This window comes from Neopsephotus bourkii, unplaced genomic scaffold (genome assembly GCF_033783945.1).
Source record: "Neopsephotus bourkii isolate Nb327-2 ecotype Australia unplaced genomic scaffold, CSIRO-AGI_Nbou_v1 NB_904, whole genome shotgun sequence".
Lineage (NCBI taxonomy): Eukaryota > Metazoa > Chordata > Aves > Psittaciformes > Psittacidae > Neopsephotus > Neopsephotus bourkii.
This window is the reverse complement of record NW_026901398.1, coordinates 163,122-188,932: the sequence shown is the minus strand read 5'-3', so window position 1 is coordinate 188,932 and position 25,811 is coordinate 163,122. Positions and strand designations below refer to the sequence as shown.

Genomic DNA, 25,811 nt, shown 5'->3' with positions numbered 1-25,811 from the left:
CTAACTCCCTGAGACAGGGAGCTCCTAACAATTAGAACCAGACTTATAGGCTGCTCAGAGATGATTCAAGTTGTCACAATGCTTCATGAGGGTGGTCGAGGAGAACTGCAGGCACAAACCATGCAAGAAAAGCAAGATTCGTGTCTTCTCCAACCCAGGAGAAGGCGAATTTGGCAGCAGCAGCTATTAATAAGCTGTGAGATATGGGTTGTTGTTTGGGAAGCTCAGCTGTCAATGAGAAGCTCCAGAGCGGAGCAGAGCTGGCAGGGCAAATGGGTTTATACACAGATCTCTATGGCTCGAAATGAAAAGGAATCCTTGCAGGGCATTGCACAGCTCAGTGCCTGCAGATGCTGAAGCCACTGTTCAAGATCTATGAACCCTTTGACAGGCTCAAGTCATGCCTATAGGAAGCAGCAGAGCAATGTCATCTCCCATCCACAGCACAACAGGAACCAGATGAAGCCCAGGTTGCAGCTTTGGGGGGGGCTGAGGGGAGAGCATTCCCCTTCCTGCAGAACTGGAGCTGGCAAATCATGGTCTTGTCCTTTAGAAGCTGCTGTTGAGGATTCCCAGGTCTCCTGGTGGTGCCTGGATGCCCTGGTCCATGTTCATGGTGGAATCAAGCCTGATCCTGGGACCGCCGTGACCTGCTCCATCCTCCTGCCTGCTGCAGACACTGCTCCTGTTCATTCATCCCCATGTGGCGTTTCCCTTTGCTCAGGGAATGAGATGAGATGCCAAAAAGCATCTGCTAATATGAAGCACGTAATTATAACAAGGATTTGATGGTGAGTTCAGCCCCACGCGCTGATGGGAGACGCTGCTCGTCTGGCTGATGAAGGGAGCTGTGTTGCCATCCTCTGCGTGGATAAAGCACATCACAGTATCCCAGTATCCCAGTATGTTAGAGATGGGAAGGGACCTCAAAAGCTCATCCAGTCCAATCCCCCTGCAGAGCAGGAACACCCAGATAAGGTTACACAGGAACGTGTCCAGGTGGGTTTTGAATGTCTCCAGAGAAGGAGACTCCACAACCTCCCTGGGCAGCCTGGTCCAGTGTTCTGTCACCTCACTGAGAAGAAGTTTCTTCTCAAGGTTAAGTGGAACCTCTTGTGTTCCAGTTTGTACCCATTGCCCCTTGTCCTATCATTGTTTGCCACTGAGAAGAGCCTGGCTCCATCCTCGGGACACTCCCCCTTTATATATTTATATACACTAATAAGGTCACCCCTCAGTCTCCTCTCTCCAAACTATAGAGACCCAGCTCCCTCAGCCTCTCCTCATAAGGGAGATGCTCCACTCCCTTCATCATCCCAGTTGCCCTGCGCTGGTCTCTCTCCAGCAGGTCCCTGTCCTTCTTGAACTGAGGGGCCCAGAACTGGACCCAATATCCAGATGGGGTCTCACCAGGGCAGAGTAGAGGGGAAGGAGGACCTCTCTCGACCTACTAACCACCCCCCTTCTAATACACATCCAAAGCTCCAGCTCCTGGGCCTTGCTCTTTATAACACACCCCACGTGGAGCGGCTCCCAGGGGACCTCTCCAACGAGCCTTGGGGACAGCACCTTCATTGGGACCCAAGTGAGGTCCTTGTGCGGGCACGCTGCTTGTGGGCGCTCATCTCATGCTTAGAGGCTCAGGAGGTGCCACCTGAGGCTCCTTTGAACCCCACTGCAGTGGCAGTGGCCTTGAAGGCATCCATGGGCCCTCCTGACCCACACCAGCCTCACCCCACACACGATGTCCCCAAGGACCCAAACCAATGCATGGAGCCTTAGTGCTCAAGATCCCATAGCCATGAGCTGGAGGAGCAGCATCCCTCTACCCCTCCATTGCATGAAGAAAGGGTCTCGCTGCAGGAAAACGCTGTCCCCATGGGGTTTTATGCCAATCCCGCTTTATCTTCCCAAACTTCCCACTCTTTGGATTGCTCTGGGCTGGTTTTTCCCCTGCTCTACCCCAAGCTCACACCGGCTGCTTTGCTATCGGGGGGAAGCATGGAGGAACAGTGGCACCAAGTGACCATAGACGGGAACAGAACCACAGCAGAAGGCAACGCTGGAAAGGGAATAAACGTGGCTTTGGATTCACCATCAAACTCTTTACAGTCAGGGCATCCCACAGGATGAGCTAGCACAGGAGGTTGGGCTGTGGGCATCCACAATGGTTTGTGGGCACCGGGAGAGGCGAACGGGACCTTTCCATAGGGAAGCAGCAGGATGGGATGGGGCCCTGGGCCCTGGTCCTTCTTTCCGCACCAGGATTCATCTCCTGTGCTCCATCCTTGTGCAGCATCACTGGGGAGCCTCCCAAGTGGGTTCTTATTGCCAGGCTGTGCTCCTGCTGCCTGCTCATCCCAGCAGAGACCTTCCTTTCACCCTCGCCTTGGGTTAGGGGCCTCTTAAACCAAGGGGAGCAATGCAGGAGCCACGAACTGCAGCTCAGGGCTGCAGGACGGGGTTACTGAGGGTTATTGAGGGTTATTGAGGGTTACTGAGGGTTATTGAGGGTTATTGAGGGTTCCTTCACCTTCTGCCTCAGTGCTCGCCCCTCCTGGCCAGGCCCCAAGCGCCAACAGACGGGGCCCAGGCACGAAACCGCCTTCGAGGGCCCCCGATGGCAGCGGAGGCCTCGTCCCCCCCCACCCCGGCCCGGCCTCATCCCCTCCCGGGGCCTGCGGGAGCGCGACCCCGAGGCCTGGGGCCTCCTCCTCCGTGTTCCCCCTGCCGAGCCCCAGCCACCGCCCCCATCCCCATGGAAACTCCGGCCGCCCCGGGCGGAAAGGGCAGGCCGAGAGGGGACAAAGGGAGCGGGAAGGGGAAGCGCCGGAAAAGAGGGAGCGAGGCGAGGCGGCGGCCGGGGCAGCGGGAGCGGGGCCGGGGGAACTCGGAGCCGAAGCCGGGGTCGGTTTGTGAGCGGCCCCAGGAGCGGGAGGAGGGCCCGGGGTAGGGAGGGAGGCCCCCGGGCCTGTGGGGCCTGAGCCGCCATGGAGGGAGCAGCGCGGCCTCGGAGGGCGCCGGTGTCCCGGGCCGCGGGGAGGCCCCGAGCGGGACAAGGGGGGAGCAGCGGCGGTGACTGTGGGTGAGTGAGGGGGAAAGTGAGAGCAGGGGTTGCGGGAAGGGGAAAAAGAGACAAAAGTGGAAGGTTTGGGGTCCAAAGGGGCCCGGCAGGGTTGGGGGTCACGGCTGAGCGGGTAAACTGAGGCACCGCGACCGCGGCACAGCGCGGGGGGGGTCCGTTTGGTGGGAAGGGATCATCCCCATGGATCCTGTGCGATCCGGGTCCATCAGTGCGGGAGAGGCGTTGAGGAGCTGGAGCGGGGGCAGAGGAGGGCAATGGGGCTGGAGCAGGGCCTGGAGCACAAGGGATGGGGAAGGGTTGAGGGACCTGGGGGGTTCCGATGGCTCAGGGGGGACCTGATGGCTGCCTACAAGTGCCTGCCAGGAGGATGGAGCCAGGAGGGGGCTCGCAAGGAACAAGGGATGGGACAAGAGGAACCGGCCTCAAGCTGCACCAGGGCAGGGTTAGATGGAGCTGAGGAACAATTCCTGCCCCAAAGGGTGCTCAGGCGTTGGAACAGGGTTGGACTGGCTGAGCTGAAAGCTCTTTTCCACCCTGGTTCATTGCATGGGTTTATCCTTGGTTTCTGTGGTCCGCTTTTCCAGGCCTGGGCTCTGGGAGGTTCCCATCCCCTTTATGTATAGGGTGGCTGGGATCGCTCCTCTGCTGACGTGGGGCTGTGTCAGTGACCACTGGAGGCAGCTTCAGCCCAACACATTGCAAGGATCTAGGGATTCCCATTGTGGATATGGGGTTAATGGGCTTGGTGGCCTGCACGCACTCAGCTTCTAACCCCCATCCTTGGCTTGGTGTGGGGCTGGCTCTGGGGTGACTCTTGCTATAAAAGCATGGATAGCACAAAGCAGCCCCAGCCCTGGCGAGGATTTGCTGTTGCTGTCGATGGAGTGGGCAAAGAGGCTTTGGGATCCCAGCGCTGACGATGCTGCCCTACAGCAACTCAACGTGAGGTGGCATCGTCCTGCTCCAGGGAGACACCCGTGGTGCTGCTTCAGCCTTTGTCTCGCAAAAGGCCTCTCCCTGCTGTTTATAAGGGATTAAATGGCCTTGGTTCACCCTGTTCCACCGCATCCTGGCTCATGGCTTGTGGTTTTCCTGCGTGCAGTGTCCCCAGTTTGTGCTGGGGACATTGGCCTTAGAAACACCTCCCTCTCTGGATCTCAAGAGGGGTTTTGCTCTTGCCTCAGAACACTCAGCTTGCTGAATTCCATTGTCATCTCTTCCCACAGGAACGGGTGTGTTGGCATCCTCCAGCACCAGGAATAACCTGCTTGCACCTCTCCTGCTCGCTGCAGCCTCTGCTTCCCAAGCATGGAGATAACAGAGGGACAGGCAGTACGTCGGGGAAGACTGGCCAAGTTACTGCAGGTACAGAGCTGCCTGGCCGGTGGCCCAAGGACCTGGAAGCTGCACGTTGCTTACTGGTATTTGTGGCCCGTGGCCATGTCCCTGTGCTGGGACAAGGAGGAGGAAAGGGCTCTGATGGCACTCCTAGAGGTGCTGCTGATCAGGGGGTGCCCTTTGTGTTACCTGGAGGTGTATGAAAGGAGAAGGGAAAGGCAGGGCTCAAACAAGCCCTAAGCCAGCTCAGTGGGGAGGAATGGGGGTTCTTTCAAACCCCAGCTGCCCTCTGACTCGTGGCCCGCAAAGCCACAGCCATTCTGCTGAGCTTTGTGCCCTTGAACGCTTCATCTCCACCTTTGTGACTTGCTTGGTAACAGCACTTTTGAGGTGCCTCCCAAAATCTTACTGAAAGAGCTGGAGATGTCTCCTCCCATGGGGAGCACCAGAGTGCAGCCCCGGGCTGTGCGAGATTGATTTCTTCCCTTCTGTTCTGTACTGGTGCTTTATGACTTTGTCTGAGCTGGATGTTTTGGGTGACATTCATTAAGCACAGCCTTTGCTCACCCTGGAGAGAGGTGTTTTCTACCCTTTGGGTTGGCTCAAGGTGGGATTACACTTGGTTCACAGCGTAATTTGTTTCAAGGGTTATTGATTTACTGGGTCTCTCTTGCAGCAGGAGGGGTTTAGTCTGACAGAAGTTAAACCCCTGCCTTCATTCCCATCACTTCCAGCTGGATTTTGCTTGTCAAGAGAAGCCTCAACATTACCAGAGCCTCAGAGCATCAGGCAAAGGAAACCCAAATTCGTTGGGTTTGCATTAGATGTGCTGAGGTTGTTAGTGCTGTGAGCAGCAGTTAATATCTTGCCTTTAATAAAGAGCATATTTAGGAGTAAACAATACCCTAAAATCCCTGCAGTTCTGAAATGCAGAACGGGTTTGTTCACAGCAAGGAATCGTGCCACAGAGTCTGATCAATTGCTAATAGGAGCTCAGTGGCTGTAAAAGGAGATTTCCTGGTGTTTTGATGCCGTTTTTTCTAATGGGAGCTGCACACAGGGAAACATTAAAGCCCTGATTGACAGCTGGTTGAAAATAAACCCACAGTAGCTGCCTTTCCTTTTCTTTCTGTGCTCAAACCCCAGGTTTCTGCATTTTTCATCGTGACAAACAGAGCTTTCATCATCACTGTCAGTGTTGGGTGCCGTAAGCTAAATCCCCTTTCATCTCCCTCTCTCTTGGCTTCTGCACTGAGGATGCTGCGATGATGCTGGGGGAGATGCAGCAATTAACTCTCCTCCAGGCTTTCGCTCTGCCCTCAGGCAGGCAGGAGATGCTATGGAAAGAGAGCCTGCATCCAGGTTTTTGCTGCATCCCTGCTGCTGCCTCAGATGCAGCTCATCCCCGCGTTACCTCCGTGCCTGTGGAAGCAGGGATGCTGGAGATGGGGATTTGCAAGGGGGATTGAGCTGGGCACCGGGTTTCCTCCAGCCTCAGCTCCGGGTGCTGGGGCTGCGCCGGTGATGCCGGGGATGCGGAATTTTTCAGTTCTGGTGCGGATGCTGCAGCCGTGGTGAGGTCTCTGTGGCGCAATGGACGAGCGCGCTGGACTTCTAATCCAGAGGTTCCGGGTTCGAGTCCCGGCAGAGATGATCTCCAGGCAGGTGGCTCTTTTCTTTTCACGCCCACCCCCTCCCAGGTCCCAATCCCTGCCGTTTACAACCCCCCCCTCGAGGGCTGCAGAGGTAAAGATGACAGTGACCTGTCATGACATCCCTCTAGAGCTGATGCACATTAACAGGCGTGTGCTCCCCTCCTAACACAGCTCTCTCATCATATTCCCCTTTCCTCGTTCCTTTTGGTATCTCCTGAATAGCGAGGTGTTTTAACCCTGCTTCTGCCCCTTCCCATCTTGGCTACCTCCATCAGAACAGTCCTGTGCTTTCCAGTGGAGATCAGGTGCTGAGGCAGTGCTTTAGAGCCTAATGCTGAGATTTCTTGTGATAAACGGGGTCTTTTCTGCTTCTTTCCCTCAAACCTGTGGCAAAAATAACATAGGGCTACATTCTGAATTCCCACCCTAGAGAAACTCTTTGCAAATGCTCTTATTTTTGCATGGTTTTACTTAGAAGATGCAGGTTTGCTGACAAACACCACCCCATTGGGGTTCCTCTTCTTGGGTACCAAACTGGCTCTTCTTTTCCTTTCATGGATGTTCCAGGTTGTTAGTATGGAATCTCACGTGATCTCATTGCTATCAGTAGGGAGAAAGGAGAGGGGAGCTGTGGTGAGGTGAGTGCAGTGACTGGGAGGTGACTGGGTTTCAGCAGGGCCTTTTCCAGGCTATTCCAGGGGTTAGTTATGGTGGAGAAGTGCTGAAGGTTGGAGGAAGGCTGTTCCTTCAGAGGGAAGTTCCTGTGTGGGTTGTTGGAGATGTCTGATGTAGGCTCAGCACTGGAGAGCTGCTTGGACCAGGGATGCTTGTGACTAAACACAGAAGGTGCTCTTGGATCAGGTGTGGGGCATCCTAGGAACTGCTCCTTGCTGCCACTTGGCTTTGTTTCTCCTGCTGGCATCCATCCGATGCTGGAGTTCAGCCTGGTTGGAAGAGCAGCCCTGGTGCTGCTCGAAGTTCTGCACCCATGTTCATCCCGACATAGGTGTCACATCCATGACATCCAAGGGGGTCCTGAAAGGCCAGAAGGAGATTGTTCAGAGAAGGTACATAGTGAGCATGGGTGCACACCCCCCAGAGTAAAACCTGGTAGGAAGGAGGGAGACGGGGCAGAGATCCCATGTACCCTACAAAGAATGGAGGGTGAGGTATGTGCCTTTTCCTTTCAGATGGAGCAGCACAGATTCCTGTGGTGATGGGGCTGTTGTGGCGCTTGCCAAGGGAAGGTGAGACCACCAGGTCCCTGCTGCCTTCCAGAGCACCCAGCAGGCAGCCTGGAAGTGGGAAGGGAGTGGGAACATCACCCCCTGCCTTGTGCCTGACTGGCCTTTCAGCTGCAGGGTCACAGCCACCCTTCATAAGGGCGCCAGGAGCTGATGGGTGCAGCCAAGGGTTTCCCTGCCTCCTTGCCTGCATCTGCCATGGGATAACAGGCTCTGGGGGGGGGAACCCAGAATCCCAACCTGTCCCCCCCTTGCTAATCCGCATGGGAGAGGAGCTGGTTGTAGGGCTGCACCATACTCGGATCCACGCTATCCTCCAGCCACTTGTCCTGTACCTGGCACCGTGGCAAATACCCCTCAGGGAGGTTTGCACCCCAGAAGAAGAGGGGACCCCCTGGGGTGAGTGGGGCAGCGCTGGACCCATCCCAGAAGAAGAGGCAAGAGCCAAGAGTGGAAGAGGGAAGTTTAATCCTCAGAGCACATGGGTGATAGCATCGGGCTGGCTGCACATCCAGCCCCACCATCCGGGACCCCCAAAGCCACCCCAAGGAAGAATGGCAGGAACCTGTTAACCTCCCCAATGCCTTTGTTAAAGTGCATGCGAGTGCTGCTGGCCCTAATGCCCATGGGGTCCCCACTTGGGAGGACCAAACCCCAGCAGGGCCATTGGGGCAGGGGGTGCAAACTGCAACGGGACCCCATCCCCATCAGGGAGCTGAGTGCTAACGGAGGTGGCTGCACCCCCTCTATGCCCAAACAGCCCACCAGGACCTGCCCAGTGACCCCACCTCATTGTGTGGGCCCCCACATCCACGGGGGGCTGGTGCTGGTGCTGTTACTTGGGGGAGCCCGGGGGCTGCCCCGCAGCGATGCGGCTGACGCGCTCCAGGACATCCTGGGGACAGAGGGGGGGCACAGCCTGTGCCAGGGGACATTCCTCCACCAGGCTGTTCATAGGGGTCGGGGGTGGCACCACCTCCTCCTCCGCCCCCCCCAGGGCAGCCCCAGGCCCCACCAGCGCTGCCCTGAGGATGGGCAGCACCTTCTTCCTCGATGCCAAAGCGTTGCCCTGGTTGTAGGCAGTGATACAGGACCAGGGGCTCGGGATGGGCTGGAGGTGCAGGGCCGGTGTCGTGGCCTCCTCCAGTGCCCGGCACACCTGCAAGAGGAGGGGAGCATGGTGCTAATACCCCAAACCCAGCAGCTTTTGGGGTGAGCCACAACCTGGCTGCTACCCCAGACCCCTGTGCTGGGGGCTTTGGGGTCCCGGCCCCCCAACTCACAGCATTGCGGAAGGTCTCGTGCTGGCTGTAGACCATGAGCTGCCGGGTGAGCACATTGCTCTCGTTGTAAGGGACGATCATGGCCACCAGCCCCGTGTAGCCCTGAGCCTGGCAGAAAGCATCCAGGTCCTGCAGCAAACTGGGCCTGTGCAGGAAGGTCTGGAGGGGGAGAGACCCTGGTGTCAGCCTGGTGTCACCGCTGTGCCACCTCCTGCCTCAGTTTCTTCCCCTGCCGGGTCTCACTTCCAGGTCCACGTAGATGGCACTGATGGCGAGGACCAGCTCATCACCAGAGAGGACTTTGAGGTCCTTGCGCAGCATCTGCTCCGTTGTCAGCCCTAGGAGGTAAAGAGGAGCCGAGTGTGAGTCCTTGATCCCAGGGAGATGGGTCTGTCCCAGTGGATCCCACCACCCCGGGCACGGACCCGAGACATCAAACTTGGTGGCTTGCAGGGTCCTGAAGATGGTGTCCCGGGCTGGCAGGTCGGGGAACCTCTCCTCGAGCAGGGAGACACACGCCACGTCCCTGGGTGTCACCTTGCCAGCGGCTGGGCTCAGGTTGATGGAGTCCAGGAGGATGGTGGCTGGAGGGGACAACCAGGAGCCATCAGCTGTCCCCATCCCCTATGGTTCCATAAGGTTCATCAAGAGCCACCCTGTGCTCACCGTGCAGCAGCGTGGCCGTGGCTCGGTCCAGCACCCCCGGGGGACCTTGGGCCATGCGCTCGGTCACCAGCGTGGCGCAGGACCCCACCAGTGCCACCGTCACCGGGCAGCCGGGACCTCGGGCCCGTTCCAGCGGCCGGTGATCCAGGACCTCCACTACAGCATCCTCCAGGGCTGCATCGGTGCTGGTGGGTGAGATGGGGAGGTGAAACTCCCTTTATTCCTCAAATCCTTCCCTAAAACACCCCGGAAAGGGAAAGGCTTCACCCCCCCTGAGGCCAAAATCGATGGCAACCAGGCTTCGGGGGGGTGGCCCCCGTTGTCCCCATGTGCCCCCTGCTCACCTGGGCAGGACATTGTGATCAACCAGGGTGAGGGAGAGCAGCCCAGCGCGGTGCAGCCCCGCCAGGTCGATCTCATCCCTGAAGATGAGGGAGGCAGCGGGGATGCCCTGCTCCTGCAGCAGGAACGTGGTCTCCGTCCGCAGCGGGAAGTCGGCGCGAGGGATGTTCAGCACTGGGATGAAGGCGGCTTTGGGAGCCGGGGAGGTCTGGGGCAAGGGGTGGCACCCGGTGAGATGTCCCCAAGCCACCCATTGTCCCCAGCCCCGCGCCTGAGCCTCACCTGTGCCAGGAAATAAGCCAGGGCCAGGGCTGAGACGGTGGAGTCCAGGTCGCAGGCCTCGTTGCCCATCACCACGTGGACCTCCTGGTGATGCTGGATGCGCTCCTGCCGGGATGGGAGGCATCAGGCAAGGCAGGGAGCTCAGGGACCCGTCGCAGATGTCACCCTTGTGCCACCCGCCAGCTCCTGGCACCCCGTCACCCTCCGGGCGGGATCCAGTTCTGGCACAGAAGCCACGTTTTTGGGGCACGTGTGTGAAACCGGAGGCACCGCGGCCCCAAGGGCAACGGGAACACCCAGCTCCGCCACCACCAGCAGCAGGGACTGGGCCATTCCCACCATGGGGAATGCTGTCACAGCCTGGCAGCACAGCGTGGCTTTTGCAGAGGTGTGAGTTTGGGGGGGCTGTCCCCCAAAAGACAACGTTTCACCCCAGTTTTCCTGCCTCCAGCAGTAAAACCATGACAGTGTCACCCACGTCACCCCCCCAAGCCCCCCCTCCCTGGGTGCTGGCACCCATCCTGTCACCCTCGAGGGTCTCCAGGCCCTGGTTTTGGGGACAATGAGTTGATGCCATGACCCAGATTCATTTGTTCAGCGTAAGCCAAGGAAGGAAACAAGCGAGAGCCACCACCACCAGTGCTAACCCCGCAGCAGGACTGGGAACCAGCACCCAGTACTGGGAGAGCAGGGACAGGGCTGGGGGTGCTGGGGAGCCCCAATGGGGCTCTGTCAGCTCAGCCTGAGCTGCTGTGGGACATGGGTGCACCCCAGTGAAGGGTCTTGATGCCTTGGGCACCCGGTTGTGTGTGTGCCTGCACTGGGAACCCAGTCCTCTTGCTCCCCTGGGCACACAGCCCTGCTGCACCCTGCTCCCCCTGCACCTCACTCCCCTGGGTACCCCAATTCCCCCCTGCACCCTAAACCCTTGCATCCTGCTGCTTCCTGCACCCCAAACCCCTGCACCCCAAACCCCTGCACCCCAATCCCATGAGCATCCCAATTCCCCTCTGCACCCTAAACCCTTGCATCCTGCTCCCTCCTGCCCCCCCAAGCCCTGCACCCCAATCCCATGAGCATCCCAATTCCCTCCCTGCACCCTAAACTCCTGCACCCCAATTCCCCCAGCTTCTGAGCTCCCTGCTCCTTTTTGCACCCAGTCCCCATGAACCCTAAACCCCTGCACCCCAATCCCCTGAGCACCCCAGTTCCCTCCCCTGCACCCAAAACCTCTGGGCCCTGCTCCCTCCTGCCCCCCTAAACCCTGCACTCCACTCCTCTGAGCACCCCAGTCCCCCTGCACCCCCATCTCTTGGGCACCCCAATACCCCCAGCGTCCTGCTCCCCTGAGCACCCAGTCCCCATGAACCCCAAACCCCTGCACCCAATCCCCCGAGCATCCCAGTTCCCTCCCTTGCACCCTAAACCTCTGCACCCTCATCTGCTTAAGCATCCCATTTCCCCCACATCCCAACCCCTTGGGCATCCCAACCCCTTGGGCATCCCAATTCACTCCCGTGCACCCTAAACCTCTGCCCCTGCTCCATCTTGTCTCCCCAAACCCCTGCACCCCAGTCCCCTGAGCATCCCAATTCCCTCCCATGCACCCTAAACCTCTGCACCCTCTGCATCTCTAGCATTCCATTTCCCCAGCATCCCAACCCCTTGGGCATCCCAACCCCTGTACTCCAGTCCCCTGAGCATCCCAATTCCCTACCCAGCATCCTAAATCTCTGCTCACTGCTCTCTCCTGTTACCCTAAACCCCTACACCCCAGTCTCCTGAGCACCCCAATTCCCTCCCCAGCACCCTAAACCTCTGCACCCTAATCCCAGCATCCCAGTTCCCCCGCATCCCAACCCCTTGGGCATCCCGAACCCCTTGGGCATCCCGAACCCCTGAGCATCCCAATTCCCTCCCCTGCACCCTAAACCTCTGCACCCTCATCCCAGCATCCCAACCCCTTGGGCATCCCAACCCCTTGGGCATCCCAACCCCTTGGGCATCCCAACCCCTTGGGCATCCCGAACCCCTGAGCACCCCAATCCCCTGAGCATCCCAATTCCCTCCCCCGCACCCTGACCCCCTGCACCCCACTCCGCCCAGCCCCGCTACCTGCAGAGCCGCCCGGTTCCCCTCCACGAACCGCTCCATCCCGGCGCCGATCCGGATGCGGCCCCTGGCCCGCCCGGTACCAGCGGCTACGACACGGGACGGCCCCGGCCACGCCCCCAGGTGCGGTGCCCGCCCCCTTCCCGGCATCCCTTGCGCCGGGCCCCGCCGCGGAGGCCTGAGGCGGAGGTGATTGTCGCGGGTACCCCATTGACCCCCCAAAAGGCTCCTGATCCCCCCCAAACACCTCAAACCCCCCTTTAACACCCCCCCCCACCCCATCCCGCGCAGCACCGAGCGTTAAAACGGGAAAATCCCGGTGATTTGGGGTGCTCCCAACGCTTAGGCCTCGCGTGGGGAAGGCACCGGGAAGCTCCGGTGTTCCCGGAGGGAAGCGGAGTCGCTGCCTTCGCTTCCCACCCCTCTTCCTCCTCCTCCTCCTCCTCCTCCTCCTCCTCCTGCTGTCAGTCCGCCCTCCCGGCTGAGGGGAGAGGGTGGAAGGAGGGAGAAGGGAAAAGGAAGGGGGAAAGGAGGAAAGAGGGGGGATAAAGAAGGGAAAGGGAGGAATAAAGGGGGGAAAAAGTGAGATATATAAAGGGAAAGGGAGGAAAACAAGGCAGAATAAAGAAGGAAAAAGCCGATAGGAAGGATAAAGGAATAAAGAAGGGAAAGGAGGAATAAAGAGAGGAAAAGCAGGAATAAAGAGGGGAAAAGCAGGAATAAAGAAGGAAAAGGCAGGAATAAAGAAGGAAAAGGTAGAAATAAAGAAGGAAAAGGCAGGAATAAAGGAGGAAAAGGTAGGAATAAAGAAGGAAAAGGCAGGAATAAAGAAGGAAAAGGCAGGAATAAAGAAGGAAAAGGCAGGAATAAAGAAGGAAAGGGGAGGAAAAAGGAGGGGAAAGGAGGAATAAAGAGGGAAAAGGAGGAACGGAGCAGGCGGGCGGCGGCGCGGACCCCGGCGGCAGCGGCTGCACCGTAAGCGCGGGCCGGGGGCTGCGGAGCGGTGACCCCGGGGGTGGGAGGGCCCCGGGACCCCGGCCCCGCTGCCGGGGGGGGGGGGGGTTGGGGCTGGGCCGGGGCTGGAGCCGCCTCCCCGAGCGGGTTTGTCCGGCTCCCGGTGCCCCAGAACCGGCTCCTGGCGGGGCGGGAGCGGCGCCGGCTCCTGGGAGCGAGGGACCCGTTCCGTGGGACCGCAGTGCCGGGTCTCAACCTCCCTTTGGTTCCCTTTATTTCCATTTATTTCCCTTTATTTATCTTTATTTCTCCTTATTTCCCCTTATTTTCCCTTATTTCCCTTTAACTCCATTATTTCCCTTTAATTCTTATTTTCCTTTATTTATTTAACATTATTTCCCTTTTAATTCCTATTATTTCCCTTTATTTATTTACTATTATTATCCTTTAATTCCCATTATTTCCGTTTATTTATTTACCATTATTTCCCTTTAATTCCCATTACTTCCCTTTAGTTCCCCTTATTTCCCTTTATTTCTCTTTATTCCCTTTACTTCCCTTTATTTCCCTTTATTTCTCTTTACTTCCCTTTACTTCCCTGTATTTCCCTGTATTTCCCTTTATTTCCCTTCATTCTTTTTATTTCACTTTATTCTCTTTATTTACCTTTATTTCCATTATTTCCCTTTATTTCCCTTTAATTGTTTCACTTTACTTCCTTTCCTTTTATTTTAATTTTATTTTACTTATTTCCTTTTATTTAATTTCTTTATTTTTCCTCGCCACTTCATTTCGTTCCCAGATTCCAGCCACATTCCCTCACTCATTGACCCCATTCCTCCATCTCCTCCTTAGTAATTCCTTACCCAGTTATTAAATCCTTACTCATCATTTCCTTACCCAGTAACCCTCAGCTCTTTACTCACCTCCCACCCATTGCTCCACCAAGAGCATTCATTTCCTTCACCCCCACACTTTTTCTTTCCCATTTTCTGGCTTTAGTTCCTTGTTTGTGGATTTGTTCCTGGAGGAATGGTGCTTTATGTGTTTATTAATGGCATTTCTTCATGTCTATTCCTTGGGAATGTTGGTGTAGTTATTGCTCCACCTCTGTGCTACTTACTCATTAAATAAGGACACTAATTATACTACTATTACTACTACTACTACTATGTTTGGCATTAGGCGCCATCCCCTTTCTTTCCTCTCTCCCAAAATCCCTTTGCTCCAGCCCTAAACCAGGCGGGAGCAGCTTGGAGGTCACCAAATCCTTGATTTTCTCCTGGAATTTCATCACCTCCCCCAAAAAAACCCTTTTTCCACCCAATTTCCACCTAATTTCCACCCAACCCCGGTGTTTCCATCCCTATCTCTCTCAGAGCATCCCCAATCCCCTTGGGAATACAAGGGTCCAGACCCAGGATTGCTGGCACAACATTCCTGAATGTTGCCAAAGTTCCTGAATCTCTTCAGGAGTTCAGAGCCAAATTTCCTCAAATTCCAGGATTTCTAAGCTGAATTTCCTCAAATTCTAGGATTTCTAAGCCAAATTTCCTCAAATTCTAGCATTTCTAAGCCAAATTTCCTCAAATTCCAGGATTTCTAAGTCAAATTTCCTCGAATTCCAGGATTTCTAAGCCAAATTTCCTCGAATTCCAGGATTTCTAAGCCAAATTTCCTCGAATTCCAGGATTTCTAAGCCAAATTTCCTCGAATTCCAGGATTTCTAAGCCAAATTTCCTCGAATTCCAGGATTTCTAAGCCAAATTTCCTCAAATTCCAGGATTTCTAAGCCAAATTTCCTCAAATTCCAGGATTTCTAAGCCAAATTTCCTTGAATTCCAGGATTTCTAAGCCAAATTTCCTCAAATTCCAGGATTTCTAAGCCAAATTTCCTCAAATTCCAGGATTTCTAAGCCAAATTTCCTCAAATTCCAGCATTTCTAAGCCAAATTTCCTCCAATTCCAGGATTTCTAAGCCAAATTTCCTCGAATTCCAGGATTTCTAAGCCAAATTTCCTCAAATTCCAGGATTTCTAAGCCAAATTTCCTCAAATTCCAGGATTTCTAAACCAAATTTCCTCGAATTCCAGGATTTCTAAGCCAAATTTCCTCAAATTCCAGGATTTCTAAGTCAAATTTCCTCAATTTCCAGGATTTCTAAACCAAATTTCCTTGAATTCCAGGATTTCTAAGCCAAATTTCCTCAAATTCCAGGATTTCTAAGCCAAATTTCCTCAAATTCCAGGATTTCTAAGCCAAATTTCCTCAAATTCCAGGATTTCTAAGCCAAATTTCCTCGAATTCCAGGATTTCTAAGCCAAATTTCCTCGAATTCCAGGATTTCTAAGCCAAATTTCCTCAAATTCCAGGATTTCTAAGCCAGATTTCCCAAATCTCTCTGCAGGAGCATCTTGGCCAAAGAGTTCGCAGGAAAACCCCTGTGGAAGAGCAGGATTCCAACCTTTCCCTGCGCCGCTTCGGATCCATTGAACCCCTCAGTTCCTCCCAGGTTGGTTTGGGATTTTCCTTCTTCCCTTCCCAATGGGAGGCGGATAGTAACTGAAATGAATGGAGAGGAATTGGGAAGAGGAGCTTGAAGCTACATGAGCCATTCCTAGGGAATAAATTGGACTGAAATACGTGGTTTTAAGTGAAATACCCGATTTTTCCCTTCTAATGGAGGTATTTAGGATGCGGCTGTTCCTGGATAGAGTGTTCCCAGGAGCCTGATCCAGACCCACTCAAGGCAGGACACCACAGTGAGGCTCCTGATGGAGCAGCCACCGGAGCAGGAAGGGATGCTCCCAGCCCCTTCCAATGGGAAAGGGACTCCCCAGCTTCTAGAAGAGGCCATTGGTGGGGAGGAAAAGCCGACTGGAAGCGAGGAGATCCCAGCACCGGATGCATCTTGTGCCCCACATCTCCCCCCCATTGAGCATCTGCAGGAGGATGCTGAGGAGAAGCAGTGTGAGGAGGATGGGGGGTCCCTGCCGGGTCCCCCCGTGTCCACCTCCAGTGCTGGGGCACTGGGGTTACCCTCAGAGCCCCCCCAGATCCAGCCCCCGAGTCAGGAAGCGGAGGAGGAATTCTACTGCGTGAAGTGGATCAGCTGGAAGGGCGAGAGGACCCCGGTCATCATGCAGAGTGAGAACGGGCCCTGCCCGCTCCTCGCCATCATGAACATCCTCCTCCTGCAGTGGAAGGCAAGTGGGGTGCAGAGGGGAGGACCTGGGTGGGATGGGGGGGGATTGGCCTCAAATCCCTCTGGATCAGGAGGGGAAGGGGTCTGGGGATGCTCCTCAGCCTCTCGCTGCTTCCAGGTGAAGCTGCCCCCGCAGAAGGAGGTGGTCACGGCCGAGGAGCTGATGGCACATTTGGGTGAGGCTGTCCCTGTCCTGCTGCCAGTGCGGTGGCACCGGGGCTCACCGGGGCCTCCCCAGGGCCTCACTGCATTGCCTTGCAGGGGACTGCATCTTGGCCACCCAGCCCCGGGAGCCATCGGAGGGGCTGCAGCTCAACTTCCAGCAGGTGAGGAGCAATCCCAGCCCAAATCCTGCTCCCTTCCATATTAGGGAGCTCCGGTGGCCTTGGGGTGCAGGGCTTGGGGTGCCAGCCCCCTTCCCAAGCAACCCCCCCCATTCTTGCCCCCCAGAACATCAGTGACTCCATGATGGTGCTCCCCAAGCTCTCAACGGGGCTGGATGTCAATGTGAGGTTCACGGGGGTCTCAGACTTCGAGTACACACCGGAGTGCATCGTCTTCGACCTCCTCAACGTCCCGCTCTACCACGGCTGGCTGGTGGACCCCCAGGTGAGCTGCCCCATGGCTGCTGTGGGGCCAGGGAGTGAGCCAAGGGCTGCAGCACCAATGCTGTGAAGAGCTGGGGTCATCCTGGAGAAAAGGAGCAGTTTGCTGATGGCACCAAGCTATGGGGTTCGGTTGATATGATGGAGGGAAGGAATGGGATCCAGAGGGACCTTGACACGCTTGGGAGGTGGGCTGATGCCAACCTCATGGAGTTTAACCATGCCAAGTGCAAGGTCCTACACCTGGGTGGGAGCAATCCCAGGCACAGCTACAGGCTGGGCAGAGAAGAGATTCAGAGCAGCCCAAGGAGAAGGACTTGGGGGTGCTGGTCCATGAGAAACTGAACATGAGCAGGGTTCAGTGTGCGCTTGCAGCCCAGAAACCAACCGTATCCTGGGCTGCATCAAAAGGAGCGTGAGCAGCAGTCATGGAGGTGATCCTGCCCCTTTATTCTGCTCTGGTGAGACCTCACCTGGAGCACTGTGTGCAGTTCTGGTGTCCTCAACATCAAAAGGACATGGAGCTGTTGGAACAAGTCCAGAGGAGGCCACGAGGATGCTCAGGGGCTGGAGCAGCTCCTGTATGGAGCCAGGCTGAGAAAGTTGGGGCTGTTCAGCCTGGAGAAGAGAAGCTGTGTGGAGACCTCAGAGCAGCTTCCAGTGTCTGAAGGGGGCCTATGGGGATGCTGGGGATGGACTCTTCATTAGGGACTGCAGTGACAGGACAAGGGGTAATGGGTTCAAACTGAAACAGGGGAAGTTTAGATTGGATCTAAGGAAGAAGTTCCTCACTGTGAGGGTGCTGAGGCACTGGAATGGGTGCCCAGGGAGGCTGTGAATGCTCCATCCCTGGCAGTGTTCAAGGCTGGGCTGAACAGAGCCTTGGGTGCCCTGATTTAGTGTGAGGTGTCCCTGCCCATGGCAGGGGGTTGGAACTGGATGATCTCAAGGCCCTTTCCAACCCAAACTGTTCTATGATTCTGTAAGAGGAGTAGAGGGAGGATGGAGAGAAGGTTTTTACCATGAGCTGGGTGACAGGGCAAGGGGCAATGGGTTTAAACTGGAAGAGGGGCATAAACTCCTTGTGTCCCTTTAGATGGGGCATAAAGAAGAAGTATTTTACAGTGAGGGTGGTGGGACACTGGAACGTGTTGCCAAGAGAAGTTGTGGATGCCCCATTGTTGGGAGCACTCAAGGTCAGGTTGGATACAGGGGCTTGGAGCAACCTGCTCTTGTGGAAGGTGGCCCTGCCCCTGGTCTAGATGAGTTTTGAGGGTCCTTTCCAAACCCTTCTGTGATGCTATGGATGGGGCTTTAGACCTGACCTAGTGGATGATGTCCCTGCCTATGGCAGGAGGTTGGACTGGATGATCTTGAAGGTCGTTTCCAACCCAAACCCTTCTGTGATGCTATGGATGGGGCTATGGACCTGACCCAGTTCCTGCCTATGGCACAAGGTTGGACTGGGTGATCTTGAAGGTCCTTTCCAACCCAGACCCTTCTATGATGCTATGGATGGGGCTTTGGACCTGACCCAGTTCCTGCCTATGGCACAAGGTTGGACTGGGTGATCTTGAAGGTCCTTTCCAACCCAGACCCTTCTATGATGCTATGGATGGGGCTTTGGACCTGACCTAGTTCCTGCCTGTAGCATAAGGTTGGACTGGATGATCTTGAAGGTCCTTTCCAAACCCAAACCCTTCTATGATGCTATGGATGGGGCTTTGGACCTGACCTAGTTCCTGCCTATGGCAGGAGGTTGGACTGGATGATCTTGAAGGTCCTTTCCAAACCCAAACCCTTCTGTGGTGCTGTGCATGGGGCTTTGGACCTGACCTAGTGGATGATGTCCCTGCTGGTGGCACAAGGTTGGGCTGGATGATCTTGAAGGTCCTTTCCAACCCAAACCCTTCTGTGATGCTATGGATGGGGCTATGGACCTGACCTAGTTCCTGCCTATGGCAGGAGGTTGGACTGGGTGATCTTGAAGGTCCTTTCCAAACCCAAACCCCACAACACCACCACCCCACAAAACAACAAACCCCAACCCAACCCCAACAACACCACCACCCCACAAACAACAACCCCAACCCAACCCCACAACACCGCATAAGGTTGGACTGGATGATCTTGAAGATCCTTTCCAACCCAAACCCTTCCCCATGGTGGAAGCCACCAGCTCAGCTTCTTGGACATCCCCATGATGGAGCCATGGTCCAGCTTGGTTGGGGAAGGTCCAACCCCCCTAACCTCCCCCCGGGGCTGCTGTGGGTTTGGGGACAGGTCCCCCCAGCGCTGGTGCTCAGTGTCCCCTCCTTGCAGAGCCCGGAGGTGGTGCAGGCCGTGGGCAAGCTCAGCTACAACCAACTGGTGGAGAAGATCATCACCTGCAAGCAGGCGAGTGACTCCAGCCTGGTGAGCGAAGGTAACCCCCCCTTGCCCTGCTGTGGTCCCTATGGGGGGGGGGGTGCTGGTCACCCCAGCCCCACTGCCACCCCCTGTGTGTGTCCCCCCCCATAGGGCTGGTGGCAGAGCAGTTCCTGGAGTCCACGGCCTCCCAGCTCACCTACCATGGGCTGTGTGAGCTCACGGGGGCCGTCAGGGAGGGCGAGCTCAGCGTCTTCTTCCGCAACAACCACTTCAGCACCATGATCAAGCACAAGGTGCAGCACCAGCCCCTTCTTCCCCCCCTGCCTTCCAGCCCCACCGAGGGCTGGCTGGGAGCCGCTGCCCCCTTCTCCCCCTCTCCCCAGGGCCACCTTTACCTGCTGGTGACGGACCAGGGCTTCCTGCAGGAGGAGAAGGTGGTTTGGGAAAGCCTCCACAACGTGGATGGGGACAGTTGCTTCTGTGACACCGATTTCCACCTCAGCCACACACCGGGCAAGGAAGGGGCTGCTGCGGCCCCCCCAGAGCACCAACACCAGCAGAGACAAGTGGACCAGGTAGGGGACAATGGGTGGCAGCAAGGGACACGCGGGTCCCATCCCAGCTCCGGGGGTGCTGCTGTGCTGAGGAACCTTTTTGTGTCGTCCCCCATAGGATTACCTGATCGCGCTGTCCCTGCAGCAGCAGCAGGGGCAGGAACCCTCCACCCTCAGTGACCTGGAGCTGGCGCAGCAGCTGCAGCAGGAGGAGTACCAGCAGCAGCAGCAGCATCCTCAGCATCGCCATCACCCCCAGCAGCAGCCACAGGCCCCAGTGCAGGTACATGGGGCTGGGGATATAATGGAGGGGGGGGTGTGGGTGCTTCCCCCCCCTCCCTGCTCTGCCCCACCGCCTGGGCCAGGGGGGTGATGGATGGATGGGGGGGGGTTTCTATGGGTCCTTCCACCCCCTTTGTTGCACCCACAGGGCCGGGGGCGGCCGCCCGGGGAGCAGAGGCAGCGGCAGAAGCCAGACTTGGACTGTGTCATCCTATAGCCCCTATGGGGGCTCCTCAGGGGCTTGTGTGTGTGGGGGGGGTCCCCACATCCAGAGACCCCCAACTTCCCATCCTGGCCTCCAGGGTGTACCTGGGGCAGGAAGCAGGGAAAACGCATGGAGGAATGGGGGGTCCTTACCCCCCCCCACTGCTGGGACCACCCAAATCTTTCCAGTGGCCTTAACACGGGGGGGATCCCCCCGCAGGGGGACTCGGATGGGGGGGTCACACCCCCAATCCCCCCCGTGTCTGAACCGTGGCCTTAGCGCTTGGCGAATAAAGGACTCGTCCCCATGTGCATGGGTCTGGGTCTGGCTCTGACATCGCTGCGGGCTCCCGGACCCCACGGACACGGGGGCCTGGGGCGGGGGGGGGGGGGGTACCCACGGACGGGCCCTTCCGCTCCTCGTCTCGGCGCTCGATTGCCCAGGCCTGGCGGCCCCGCCCCGCCCCGCCCCGTTCCCCTCAGGGCCTTCGGTGCTGGCGGTGACGTCACTCCCGCCCGCTGCCTGGCGCGAGGCGGCGGCGGCGGCTCCGGGCGGCGGCGCGTGAGTGGGGGGAGGGGAGGGGGTGCGGGTGGGGGGAGGGGGGGAGGCCTGGGTGCTACCAGTACCGGGTTGGGGGGGGGGGGTGGGCTGGGGGCTGGGCCCGGGTCCCTTCCACCCCCACCCCCCCCCGTCAGACCGGGCCTCTCCGGTGCTCCCCGGTCTGTGCCGCCCCCGCTGGGACCGTCCCGGGCCGTCCCTCCCCGCGACCCCGCAGGCGGCGGGGACCCGGAACCCCGGGGCGGGGTCGCTGCGCAGCGGGGCCCGGTTCTGCCCCCGGGACGCGCGGGTTCCGGCGGGGTCGCTCCTCAACCGGTCCGGGGGGGGCCTGAACCCCGGTTGTGCCCCCCCCCCCTCCCCGTTCAGCCCCGCGGCGGTTCCGGCTCCTCCGCTCCTCCGCGGCGGCAGCGGGGCCCCGGTGAACGCGGGGGGCCGGGGCCTCCCCCCGCCTCCCCCTGCTCGTTGCGTTCCCGTTGCGTTCCCGTTACGTTCCCGTTACGTTCCCGTTGCGTTCCCGTTACGTGCCCGCGGCCCTGCCCACCCCGGTTCAACGGGACTCGGGGCCGCCTTCCCCCGCAGAACCGGCCCCGCTGCTTCCCTGAGCCCCTGCTCCACGCTGGGGGGGCTTCGCGGACCCCCCCCTCAAACCCGGCCTGCACCGAGCCCCCCGGTGGCAGCGGGGACGGCCCCGCGCTGCCCGCTCCCTCCCGGTGCCCGTCAGGAGCCTTTTTAAGGCACAAAGCGCTCATTGTCCCGTTGGCAGAGCCCTAATCCAGGCCTGGGCGGGCGCCCGGGCCCGGCCGCTACCGAGGGGCTCCCGTTCGAACCCCTGCAAACGGGGAAGTCCCCGCGGTGGGGACTCGGGTTCCTCCCTGGGGCCGGTGCCACGGCTCCGGTTAATGTTCACCCGCTGACCCCTCGGCGGCCGGGAGCAAAGTCCCGCGGAGCCGGGAGCTGAAGGGAAGGGGGGGGGGGTTCGGTGCCAGGGCCCCCCCCTCACCTCTCCCCTGCTCCTTCCCAGCATGTTCCAGGCCTTGTACAACTGCTTCTGGTGGGAGCGGCTCTGGCTCCCGGCGAACCTCACCTGGGCCGACCTGGAGGACCGGGATGGGCGCGTCTACGCCAAAGCCTCCGACCTCTACATCACCATCCCCTTGGCCTTCGTCTTCCTCGTTGTCCGGCACCTCTTTGAGACGTGAGTCCCTTCCCCTTGCGACAGGGACCCCCCCCATGGTGCTGCGATGGGGCCACCCTGGGGTCCTGCCCCGTGTCCCCCATCCCAGTCCACACCGAGCTTTGTGCAGCCACAATCCGGCTTTGTGCATCCTCCAGGAGCGATGCTTGGGGCAAACAGAGGGGGCTTTGTTGGGGAGGCCACAGGGCCTTTGGGTGCTGAAACCCCACAGCGGGATGGGGAAACAGGCGCTGAGGGGGCTGTGATGGGGCCGCATCAACCAAGGGGCACCGAAACGACCCCTTGGGTCCCCTGCTCCCTGCCCAGGTACGTGGCCACCCCCCTGGCCGGGCTGCTGAACGTCAAGGAGAAGATCAGGTTAAAAGCCACCCCTAACCCCGTGCTGGAGAAGTTCTACGCTGCCACCTCCAAGCACCCCAAGCAGGTGAGGTGCTGGGGGGGGGGGGTGCCCCCAAAAGGGGCTTGGTGTGGCTGGGGAGGGGGATACGAGCAGCAGAGCCGGGTCCCTGTGTGACGGTGGTGGTGGCCCCGCTGTCCCCAGGCTGATGTGGAGATGCTCTCCAAGAAGAGCGGCTGCACCGTGCGGCAAGTGGAGCGCTGGTTCCGCCGCCGCCGCAACCAGGACCGGCCCAGCCTGCTCAAGAAGTTCAGGGAGGCCAGGTGAGACCCCGGGCCTGTCCCCATCACAGTCCCTACCATTGTCCCCATTGCCATCCCCATCACTGTCCCTATAACTGTCCCCATCCCCCACACCCCACACCCCCACACCCCACCACCCCACACCATCCCCATCATTGTCCCCGTTGCCATCCCCATCACCATCCCCATCATTGTCCCCATTGCCATCCCCATCACCGTCCCCATCGCCGTCCCCATCCCCGTCACAGTCCCCATCACTGTCCCCATCGTAGTCCCCATTGCCATCCCCATCACCATCCCCATCATTGTCCCCGTTGCCATCCCCATCACTGTCCCCATCATTGTCCCCATTGCCATCCCCATCACTGTCCCCATCATTGTCCCCATTGCCATCCCCATCACTGTCCCTATCACTGTCCCCATCATTGTCCCCATTGCCATCCCCATCACCGTCCCCATCATTGTCCCCATTGCCATCCCCATCACTGTCCCCATCATTGTCCCCATGGCCATCCCCATCATTGTCCCCATCATTGTCCCCATTGCCATCCCCATCACCGTCCCCATCATTGTCCCCATTGCCATCCCCATCATTGTCCCCATCGCCGTCCCCATCGCCATCCCCATCACCGTCCCCATCATTGTCCCCATTGCCATCCCCATCATTGTCCCCATCGCTGTCCCCATCGCCATCCCCATCACCGTCCCCATCATTCTCCCCATTGCCATCCCCATCACCGTCCCCATCACCATCCCCATCACTGTCCCCATCATTGTCCCCATCGCCATCCCCATCACTGTGCCTGTCATTGTCCCCATCCCCATCTCCATCATTGTCGCCATCATTGTCCCCATCACCATCTCCATCCCTATCATTGTCTCCATCACTGTCCCCACCATTATCCCCATCACTATCCCCATCTCTATCACCGTCCCCATTTCCATCACCATCTCCATCCCCATCCCCATCTCCATCCCTATCATTGTCTCCATCACTGTCCCCACCATTATCCCCACCATTATCCCCATCATTATCCCCATCTCCATCCCCATCCCCATCACCGTCACCCTGTGGGACACCCCTGTGGCTGGGAGGACCCAGGGGACGGGGGGACACGGGGCTGGTGGGTCCGTCCTTCTCCCTCCCTCCCTCTCCCGGTGCCCACCTGAGGACCATCTGCTTCCTTTTTCCAGTTGGAGATTCACCTTTTACCTTATTGCTTTCATTGCTGGCATGGCTGTTATAGTGGATGTAAGTATTGCCCCCCCCTTCCCCTTCCCCTTCCCCTGCCCCATCAGCCCCACCAGTCCCCTCTAACCCCTCCACATCCCACAGAAACCCTGGTTCTACGACCTCCGGGAGGTGTGGAAGGGATACCCCATCCAGGTGAGCTCCAGCCCCATCCCTGCCCCCTGGGCAGCAGGGTCCAGAGCCCCCGCTGCTGTGGAGGATCTCTCTGGGTGTGTGGGGTGTCCCTGGCACCCAGGTGGGTCTGGGTGATGCACAGGGAGAAGGGGGTTGAGTGCTGTGGGTGCCCACGGGATGGGGTGAAGCCCTTGAGCTGTCTCTTGGCTTTCAGAGCATGCTGCCCTCCCAGTACTGGTACTACATGATCGAGCTCTCCTTCTACTGGTCCCTGCTCTTCAGCATCGCCTCCGATGTCAAGCGCAAGGTGGGCTGGGGCAGTGGGGCTCACTGGGGGCACCTTGGCAGGGGGTTCTTCACCCTCTGGGGCTGTGATGGGGATCTCGGCTACGAGCAGGTTGTGGTGTTTGGAGCCTGCTCCAGCCTCCAGCTCCCCCCCTTTTTGTGGGTGCAGGACTTCAAGGAGCAGATCATCCACCACGTGGCCACCATCATCCTCATCAGCTTCTCCTGGTTTGCCAACTACATCCGTGCGGGGACGCTCATCATGGCCCTGCACGACTCCTCGGACTATCTGCTGGAGGTACAGCCCAGCCACCTCCCCAGGGAACCAGGGCATGGGTTGGGTTGAAGGGACCTTAAAGCTCATCTAAAGCCATGGCAGGGACCCCTTCCACTGGAGCAGGATGCTCCAAGCCCCTGTGTCCAACCTGGCCTTGAGCACTGCCAGGGATGGGGCAGCCACAGCTTCTCTGGGCACCCTGTGCCAGCGCCTCAGCACCCTCACAGGGAAGAGCTTCTGCCTAAGAGCTCAGCTCAGTCTCCCCTCGGGCAGGTTCAAGCCATTCCCCTTGCCCTGGCCCTGCATCCCTTGTCCCAAGCCCCTCTCCAGGTTCCCTGCAGCCCCTTTAGGAGCTGCTCTGAGCTCTCCCCTGCATCTTCACCTCTGTCTCCATCACTCACCCCCTGTCCCCCCCCAGTCTGCCAAGATGTTCAACTACGCCGGCTGGAGGAACACCTGCAACAACATCTTCATCATCTTCGCCGCCGTCTTCATCATCACCCGCTTGGTCATTCTGCCCTTCTGGTGAGCGATGACACTGAGCCATGGGGCAGGGAGACCCATGGGGCATGGAGGGGGGGCAGGATCCTGGTCCCTGCCCATAACGGAGCTGCTTCTCCCGGCAGGATCATGCACTGCACCGTGGTTTACCCGCTGGAGCTCTACCCGGCCTTCTTTGGCTACTACTTCTTTAACTTCATGATGGCCGTGCTGCAGTCGCTGCACATCTTCTGGGCCTACCTCATCATCCGCATGGCCCAGAAGTTCATAACTGGAAAGGCAAGAGGGGGACTGGGGGGGGACGATGGAGAGCCCCAAATCGTGGAGCTGGGTTGAGCAACTCAACGGGGACTGGAGGCTCTGGTGCCATGGATGGCTCCCTGCGTGTGTGGGGTCTCTGCCCCCGTGTGGGTCTGACTGGTGCCCATGGAGGGGGTCAAACCGCGGTGGTTGCAATGGGGGAAGCTGAGCCCCCCCCTTTGTCCCCCCATAGGTGGTGGAGGACGAGAGGAGCGACCGCGAGGAGACGGACAACTCGGAGGAGGAGGAGGAGAAGAACGGGCCCCTGTCCAACGGGCACCCGGTGCTCAACAACAACCACCGCAAAACCGACTGAGCCACCGGAGCCACCGCCATGGGGGTACCCCCCCCCCAAAACCCCTCCGGGTGCAGCCGCTGCTGCTTCCCCACCTCACACCGGTGGTGCCCTTCCTGCCTTTCACCTGCTGCCTTAAACCACCGCGGTGCCGGGGCTCCAGCCCCGTTATTCCCCCTTTTTCCCCCCCATCCCAGCCTTGAGGCTGCCTCT

At 58.4% G+C, this 25,811-nt stretch overlaps 3 protein-coding genes and 1 non-coding gene across 6 annotated transcripts in view; 3 read left to right on the top strand and 1 right to left on the bottom strand.

Moving 5' to 3' along the window:
* The window catches only part of PRUNE1 (prune exopolyphosphatase 1), a 33,890-nt gene extending 21,712 nt beyond the window's left edge, over nucleotides 1-12,178 (bottom strand). Inside the window, exons 1-8 of one of the 2 annotated variants that reach the window (XM_061357484.1) lie at nucleotides 12,011-12,178; nucleotides 9,896-10,000; nucleotides 9,616-9,821; nucleotides 9,272-9,456; nucleotides 9,031-9,189; nucleotides 8,849-8,943; nucleotides 8,606-8,764; nucleotides 8,131-8,481 (exon numbers count right to left, since the gene is read on the bottom strand). In XM_061357484.1, the coding sequence (XP_061213468.1) occupies nucleotides 8,158-8,481; nucleotides 8,606-8,764; nucleotides 8,849-8,943; nucleotides 9,031-9,189; nucleotides 9,272-9,456; nucleotides 9,616-9,821; nucleotides 9,896-10,000; nucleotides 12,011-12,157 (1,380 nt within the window). In that variant the 5' untranslated portion in view covers nucleotides 12,158-12,178 and the 3' untranslated portion in view covers nucleotides 8,131-8,157. Of the gene's footprint in view, nucleotides 1-7,775; nucleotides 8,482-8,605; nucleotides 8,765-8,848; nucleotides 8,944-9,030; nucleotides 9,190-9,271; nucleotides 9,457-9,615; nucleotides 9,822-9,895; nucleotides 10,001-12,010 lie in introns of those variants that run through there. The other variant, XM_061357483.1, reaches the window with a different exon arrangement.
* Nucleotides 6,003-6,076, top strand: TRNAR-UCU (transfer RNA arginine (anticodon UCU)). Its single transcript has one exon. It is a non-coding gene; the product is annotated as a tRNA-Arg (tRNA).
* A 3,478-nt stretch (nucleotides 12,179-15,656) lies between the features above and the next one.
* Nucleotides 15,657-20,284, top strand: MINDY1 (MINDY lysine 48 deubiquitinase 1). 2 transcript variants are annotated; one of them, XM_061357482.1, is made up of 9 exons: nucleotides 15,657-16,167; nucleotides 16,285-16,342; nucleotides 16,428-16,492; nucleotides 16,617-16,775; nucleotides 19,094-19,196; nucleotides 19,292-19,434; nucleotides 19,525-19,716; nucleotides 19,841-19,978; nucleotides 20,126-20,284. In XM_061357482.1, exons 1-9 carry the CDS (start codon nucleotides 15,736-15,738, stop codon nucleotides 20,192-20,194), a joined length of 1,359 nt encoding a protein of 452 aa, XP_061213466.1. In that variant the 5' UTR covers nucleotides 15,657-15,735; the 3' UTR covers nucleotides 20,195-20,284. The 2 variants fall into 2 exon arrangements, with proteins under 2 accessions (XP_061213466.1, XP_061213465.1); XM_061357481.1 differs by having other exon boundaries at nucleotides 15,658-16,167; nucleotides 19,814-19,978.
* Nucleotides 20,285-20,627: 343 nt separating this feature from the next.
* On the top strand, nucleotides 20,628-25,650 carry CERS2 (ceramide synthase 2). Its single transcript, XM_061357472.1, has 11 exons — nucleotides 20,628-20,743; nucleotides 21,762-21,935; nucleotides 22,242-22,359; nucleotides 22,477-22,595; nucleotides 23,769-23,826; nucleotides 23,911-23,961; nucleotides 24,155-24,247; nucleotides 24,395-24,523; nucleotides 24,921-25,027; nucleotides 25,129-25,282; nucleotides 25,497-25,650. Exons 2-11 carry the CDS (start codon nucleotides 21,763-21,765, stop codon nucleotides 25,617-25,619), a joined length of 1,125 nt encoding a protein of 374 aa, XP_061213456.1. The 5' UTR covers nucleotides 20,628-20,743; nucleotide 21,762; the 3' UTR covers nucleotides 25,620-25,650.
* The last annotated feature ends 161 nt before the right edge of the window (nucleotides 25,651-25,811 follow it).